The sequence below is a fragment of the Muntiacus reevesi genome, chromosome 6 (assembly GCF_963930625.1).
Source record: "Muntiacus reevesi chromosome 6, mMunRee1.1, whole genome shotgun sequence".
NCBI lineage: Eukaryota > Metazoa > Chordata > Mammalia > Artiodactyla > Cervidae > Muntiacus > Muntiacus reevesi.
Window position 1 is genome coordinate 9,089,259 of NC_089254.1, and position 7,507 is coordinate 9,096,765.

Below are 7,507 nucleotides of genomic sequence, written 5' to 3' on the forward strand. Positions count from 1 at the left end.
AGTTTACTCAAACTCATGTCCATCGAGTTGATGATGCCATCCAGCCATCTCATCCTCTGTCATCCCCTTCTCCTGCCCCCAATCCCTCCCAGCATCAGGCTCTTTTCCAGTGAGTCAGCTCTTCACATCAAGTGGCCAAAGTATTAGAATTTCAGCTTCAGCATCAGTCCTTCCAGTGAACACCCAGGACTGATCTCCTTTAGGATGGACTGGTTGGATCTCCTTGCAGTCCAGGGGACTCTCAAGAGTCTTCTCCAACACCACAGTTCAAAAGCATCAATTTTTCGGCACTCAGCTTTCTTCACAGTCCAACTATAGGCTTTAAAAATAAAGTCTAGATTATCTTCCCCTCCAGAACAGTTCGAATAATGTCTTTCTTGTTTTTCTTCCCTTTAAACACAGAGAATTTATGGCAAATACCTGAGGGCAGAAAGTTTTCGGAAAGCTCTCATTTATCAGAAGCAATACCTGCTCCTGTTACTGGGCGGGTTCCAGGAGTGTGAGGAGGCCACCCTGGCCCTGCTGGCCCGCATGGGGGGACAGCCAGCCTTCACAGACATGGAGGTGATCACCAACCGACCAAAGGGCTTCACCAGGTTTCGGTCAGCCGTCAGAGTGTCCATGGCAATTTCCAGGTGAGGTACTCGAAAGAAAAGGTGTTAAGTAGAAAATGCATTTTCTGAGAAGATGCATTCTGAGAAACTTAGTGATTCTGAGTCCTCTCTCTCTGCTCTGCCTCCTGTGCGCCGTGTTCACCCAGTAGGAGTCACTTGCCGTCACTAAAACGCCTCCGTCTGTGCAGGTTCATCCTCTAGCCAGGGAGGGGCGCTTCACCGGACAGCCCTACGGAAAGGGCCCTCCCAGAGGCAACCAGTGCTGAGAAATGACAGACTCAGCCAGAATATCCGGTCTGGGTGGTCCCTCTCTTCTCTTTTTTTAATCGAAATAGGCCCATGAACTAGTTCAGACATATAAAGAAAAGAGATCATAAGGGAGAAAAATGTTTTTTGAAAAGTTACCTCGGCTGACATACCTTCGCTTTCTTCACTACTCCACAGCCCCTCCAACAGCCCAGCTGTAGAAATCCCTGGCCTGAGTCTGTGTCGGACTCTGCTGGGGCGTTTGTTGCTGCTTTTCTGGCCCTTCCAAGCTAGGCACTCCCCTGATCACTCTGTATGCGGCTGAGATAGAGCCAGGAACCTGACTACCTTGACGACCCAGCCTGCCGCCGCCCTCTCACCTGGCTGGGTACACCCAGACGCCTCGATGCTTGGTCCTTGCTGCCCCTCCCTTTGCTTCTGTAGGAGCCAGACAGTCTCAAAGGACATTTTTTTTAAGTACTATCCAATCCCATTGTGTTCAGGTTACCGACAAGTACCCCAGAAGGCCACGCAGGCAGAAGAAGAGGTGGTATTAGTGTGTGTGTGTGCTGTCTTTCAGCTCCTCACTGCCCTTCTCAGCTGGCCTCCGCGCTGCCAGGGCCTTACAGCCTGCAGACCGTGTCTCCCAGACGGCTTCCTGTCTGGTTCTGTCATTTCTCAGCACTGGCAGAAGAATTAGAGGGTTGGAGAAAGCGCAGAGCTTCCCTTCCTTTCATTGCCTTCGTCACCTACAGCCTCTCCAGGGTTAAGTGCTGGGGGGTGCGTTGACAAAGAAAAAAGACTTAATCCTCGAAGGCAGCTCACTTTCCCTTGGGGCAGAGCAATATGCCAGGAGCTCAGAAGCTCCAGGTGAGAGGTCACAGGAGCTAGCTGTCCATCCCGGCCTCACGGATTCGGGAAGGCTCCTTGAGGGCCAGTTATCGCTGAAGGACTTCACACTGTCACTGTCTTCTACTTGTTCTCTTGTATGTTCCTTGTGTTTTGACTGTCCTAAAAACCGAGCCTTGGAACTAGTTGGAATAAGAAACCAAAACTGGTGCTCATGAGCTCTTGGGGCCGGAATGGGGCAGGCAGCAACTTGCTACAGCTGGGTTGTGACATAGCCACCCCCGTTCCTTTTGAAGCCAGCACTGTATTTCATCCCTGACTACACGGCCTCACTCCTCTTGCTTCCCAGCTCGCGCTCACTGCCGATTTAAGGATCTTTCTGTTCTCTTTCCATCCTCTGCCCTTAGTCTCCATTCTTTCCTCCTCTTTTCATTTTTCCTCGTCCTTTCTTTGCCCACCCAGGTTCCCTTTCCTGTTACATTTGCTCTTCGTCTCTGTGTCCCATGTACCTCTAAAGCCAGGACGTGGTACTGGCCACAGGAGACCTCTGTGCCTTATGGGAAAAGGCCCATTCTGTTTCAGTTCGTTTTATCACAAACCAGGGGAGATTTGCATAATGTTAGCCACGTGATTATATTGTAATTTGTTCTGCATGAATATTTAAATATATGACTTGAATTCTATAGAAAGTCTGAGTCTATACTCTTTACACTATAGATGTTCTGTGAAATTTTCCGTTGGAATCTTTTTTAGAATGAAATTTTTGGTTCGACGGTGGCATCGAGTCACAAGTTCTGATTCCATCAATATGAACAGGGATGGCTTTGGATTGAATCCAGGTGAAGTCAAAATAGAATATTTTCTTATGTTGGTGATTTCTCTAAAATTACTGCATATGTAATATCTTCCAAATAATGTGTTCTGGGACCTGTGTTGGCCAAAGACAGAGCCTTTATAGCCAACAAAGCTGAGGACCTTGCTGTTCTGAAGAGTAGTAAAAGAGCTGATTTTTATGGCAGACTTGGTTCACACTAGGCCCCGCTTTTTTCCATGTATTCTCACAATTCTGTGATGTTAGCACAGTTACGGATGAAAAACTGAAGCACAGAAAGCGTTTGTCATTTGCCGCAAATCACCCGGTAGGAAATGGTGGCCAGCATGGAGCCCTCGCAGTCGGCTCCAGAGCCCACTCCTTGTTCAACTGCATTTAAGGCTCTGGTTCGAGATAGGATTGCTCTTACTTTATTATGTGGAAGTTTCAATTTGAAGTTTTCACAATTTAGCAATATTAAACAGGTTTCTTGAGTTTATCAATAGGTGATATAAAAGTTAAAATTCCTTCTCTCTATACTCAAACACTAGGACTTCAGCATTTCAGGCAAAAGGAGGAGATCAGAAGCTGGGGAGCACACAGAGCTACAGACACACAGCGTAACTGACATGTCCTGGTGGTAAACCACCTTTTCCTCTTCTGTGCAGAGATAGAAGAAATATATTTGGTACTCAAAATGAAGTGTTCTTGAAACATGCATCCTGGTGGCTCAGTGGTAAAGAATCTCCCTACTAAAGCAGGAGACGCGGGTTCAATCCCTGGGTAGGAAGATGCCCTGGAGAAGGGAGTGGCAACCCCCTCCACTATTCTTGCTTGGAGAATTCCATGGACAGAGGAGCCTGGAGGGCTACAGTCCATAGAGTCAGTCAGACAAAACGGAGCACATATGCATACATTCTTACACTGAAACAGCTGAAATTTGAACCATAATGAATTCTGTGTTGTAAGTTAGCATCTCTTTGTTCCAGTTTTTTCCAATGAAAATCAGTAGAATAAAGTGATAAAAGGACTTAATATATATTAATAACATTAATAGTCTAATATTTTTAATCCACATTGCCTTTTCTCTAATAACGCACACACTCAAGACGCTCCTCACTCAGAGTAAGAAAATAAAATACTCAATTTTCTTAGAGGTATAGTTCCAGATTATCAGAAATTCTAATATTCAAAGGTAAAAAAATAACCTATTGTTTCTCTAGCAATTTCTCTTGCTATTTCTGTAGCAAGAATAATTGAAAATGATTATAAATAGGAGATAGTATAGTGTAGTGTAGTCAGTCTTTTGAACCTTACGTGTTTTGTAGAAATTTTTCAAGGGCTTGGTATTTTTCTTTTCTTTACAAGGTACATTTTGGATTACTTTAGGTGCAGAAAAGACTGACACATTTTATCATTCTTCTGGCGGGCTGGAGCTCTATGGAGAACCGAGACATACTGCATATCGCTCAAGATCAGATCTGGACTATCCAAGGTCTCCTTTACCGTTTCAAAATAGGTAACTAAGAGTTTGATAAAATCTATACTAATGTTGTTATTGTTCAGTCACTAAGTCATGTCCAACTCTCTGCGGCTTCATAGACTGTAGCACACTAGGCTTCCCTGTCCTCCACTATCTCCTGGAGTTTGCTCAAACTCATGTCCATTGAGTTGGTGATGCCATCCAACCACCTCATCCTCTGTCACCCCATTATCCTCCTGCCCCCCAATCTTTCCCAGCATCAGGGTCTTTTCCAATGAGTCAGCTCTTTGCATCAGGTGGCCAAAGTATTGGTGCTTCAGCTTCAGCATCAGTCCTTACACTAAATTAACAGAGAATGAAGGACACTGTTGGGGCTTTGACTTCTTTGCAATGAAATAGCTAAACATGTCTTTAGTTTTAGATTGTTGACATAATCTAATGCCTGGAACCAAAAATAGTTTTTGCATTTGTAACTGGTTTCCAGGGGTAGAGCAAACAGAGCTGATGAAGTGTTGTTCAGTATATGTGCTGTGGCTGGACATTAAGAAAGGCATGAACTGGCATTGAGTCTTTGGAATTATGGAAAAAAATCTCTGAAGTTTGCAGGACAAGATGCATTTATACATATGCAGCCTTCATTGATGTTCCCTGCAACAGCAGTGGGCTGGACATTCTTTTGATGACTTAGTGACTGCTTTGAATTTATTGACAAGTTTTTTCCTTAACACAAGGCAGACTCAGAGGTGGGGGCATATTTATAGATTGGGGAGTACACATGTGGTCTGCCTTTTGAGGGCGGGGTGGAGGTAGGTTGGTGAGTTACTTGCATTGTTTCTGGATCATTTGGATTCATCTTCATATTTTTAATCTCATAGGTACCCAGGCCTTCCAGCTGATTTACACCCTGGTTCCTTAGCATGTTCTCAGCTTCAGAATTATGATCCTGACAGAGCCCTGACAGATTACATCACTCGGCTAGAGGCACTGCAAAGACGACTTGGAACTGTACAGTCAGGTACCCTCAGCTTAACCAAGTATTGGCAGCACCACAGTGCCAGATAGACCTGGAGCTCTTTCTCTTTTTGAAATTCTTTGACTTTCCTCATTAATCAAATTTTGTAGTTCAGTGAATGAGTTATCAGGCTACACTTTAGGAATTTAAGACAAAAGAGGATTTATCACCCTGGATCCCACTCTTCCCCCAAAAATCCCTGCTCGGCTCATTGAGAAGATTAGGTGAAATGCACGATGAGCACTCGTGTGCAGATACTCTGGAGCTTCCAGAGTAATCGGTTCTGAGGCATGCGGACAAGGTATAGGGAGGTGAGAAGAAGACTCGGGCTCTTTAATCACCTAGTGCAGCTGTAATCTTTGTTCCAACCTTGTGCTTTTATGTATGATCCGAGGAACCCATCCCAGTCCAGAGACTGTAAGGATGACCTTTTATTTTTTCTCCTCAAAAACACACACAAAAAATTTCATTCTTAGAAGTGGATTGTGAGAGAAACCTCTTTCCCCCTCTTCAGTTCACCCCTGATTCAAAGGTTTTGAATCATTTTAATTTAATGACCTTTAAGTCAACTTTCACACACACATAACTATTATTAGAGACCCTTTTTTCTGCTATTCCCACAAAATAGATAGGACTCATCACCAGTTATTTTTAGTATATCTCTTCATACAAGAAATTGTCTAACTCAAACAACTTGTTGTTATAGGAAACTTTTATCATCACAGCTGGACTTTGTTGGCTTGAGCATCTAAATTTCACAAGATGTTAAAGAGCAAAATATTCTATAGAACATTCAGTCCGCAGGGCACTTTACAGAAAATCTTAACGTTAATCTCACTTAGCATGCTATGGAGCCAGCCACAGATTGTTTTAAATATATATATTCAAAATCTTTTTTAAAAATCAGGTTTGAATAAAACTTCTTTAGGAGAAAACAAAGCACTGTTTTAAATTATAGGGAATAATCTTCTGCCCATCATGAACTAGTCAAAGTCACAGTCTGATTGGAAATCATTGAACTGTCCTGTTCCTGTCTTATAGGTTCCACTCAGTTTCATGCTGGCGTGAGAAGATAATCCTTTGAAGCATCGTGAGTTGATTTTAAACAGATTTCCTTTTGTAAATCAGTGGTTCTTCTGTGCTTTTGTATTGTGGGTATTCCATGGGACCAATGCAGACACAGCTTATGATTGTATACAGAGCCCTTGCCAACACATGAAAACAGACTGGAATCTGTACATATAAGCACTGTGTATGTATTCATGCACAATAATCATTCAATACATGTATATTTGTGGAATGCTAATTTAAATGATTAAATTATAAACATTGTGTTATTTATCTAATGGGTGAAAAGGTTAAACTTTTGGCATTATGATACAGTTGAATGTGTAGCTTGAGGTGTCCTGCACTTTTCTTATAAGGCTACTGAAGTTACATGTTTCTGCCTAATATATTTGCTACTGGTGATGAAGACAGATAATATCACTTGTAGAGACCTATTTTTGTATAATGGTAGAAGTTTTGAATTTTATGGGGTATTTTGTCAAGTACTGAAATAAAAATGACTTCACTGTTTTAACTGCACTGTATTTGAACCTTTTTCACTTTTTTTTTATAATTTAACATTTTATTACATTTTTATTAAAATTATATTTACAGCACATGGTTACTTCTACAAATTATAATGTTCATAAGAGCTTAGGATGCAAAGCTAATGCCCCATCCTTCCTGCTCCAACCTTAGGCTCAAGCATAGTTTTTGATATTTCTGATTCTTTTGATAGACAATTACAGCTGCAGTATGTGCTAGTACCTTTAGTTCTGGACATCTCACCTCTCGATATATTGTACCCATTATGGTCTGTTGACTCTCCAATAAGACAGTTAACCTTTAATTTTCTAACACTGGGCTTCCTTTCCTTTCAATATCGATATTATAGCTAATTATTTTTTTGGTCTGCTGTGATTTTTTTTTTTTATAACTTTAGAGACCATCTTAAACTTCTGTTTTTTTTCCTTCAAGTTTTCATATTTACTTTTTATTTTCCAGTTCAAAAGATGAGGATATTAAGGTTCCCCCTCTCACTCCACTGAAATCTCCTGAAGCCAAACTTTCCTGTCATAGTGCCAAAGGGGTTAATATCTCCATGTATCTTACAATCAGCACCATATCTGCTATGTTTTTGTCCATAGCTTGACTTTAAAAATTGAAAATAAATAAAGCATCTCCAGCCTTAAAGCTATAGAAATGCTCTTCTATGTCTTTCCATAAACACTAGGATCTCACCTCTTTAAGCCCATTTTTATGTTATTTTATTTTTTCTCTATGCTTTCACTGTCCAGGGTCTAGGACCAATTCCTGGTCAGAGAACTAAGACCCTGCAAGCTCCAAGGTGCAGCCAAAAAGAACCTTCTTCTTTTTTTTTTTTTTGGAACCTTCTTCATTTGTAACGAGCCTTAATCTGCTGAGAGTCTGTTTTCCTAATTTCG

General features: G+C 41.8%; 1 protein-coding gene across 6 annotated transcripts in view; it reads left to right on the forward strand.

Annotated features, from left to right (window-relative positions):
• The window catches only part of AKAP9 (A-kinase anchoring protein 9), a 166,215-nt gene extending 159,613 nt beyond the window's left edge, over window positions 1-6,602 (forward strand). For 4 of the 6 annotated variants that reach the window (XM_065938573.1, XM_065938577.1, XM_065938575.1 and 1 more), the window contains 5 exons: window positions 403-635; window positions 2,463-2,548; window positions 3,889-4,039; window positions 4,879-5,018; window positions 6,057-6,602. In XM_065938573.1, the coding sequence (XP_065794645.1) occupies window positions 403-635; window positions 2,463-2,548; window positions 3,889-4,039; window positions 4,879-5,018; window positions 6,057-6,091 (645 nt within the window). In that variant the 3' untranslated portion in view covers window positions 6,092-6,602. Of the gene's footprint in view, window positions 1-402; window positions 636-2,462; window positions 2,549-3,888; window positions 4,040-4,878; window positions 5,019-6,056 lie in introns of those variants that run through there. The other 2 variants (XM_065938574.1, XR_010663628.1) reach the window with 2 other exon arrangements.
• Window positions 6,603-7,507: the final 905 nt, after the last annotated feature.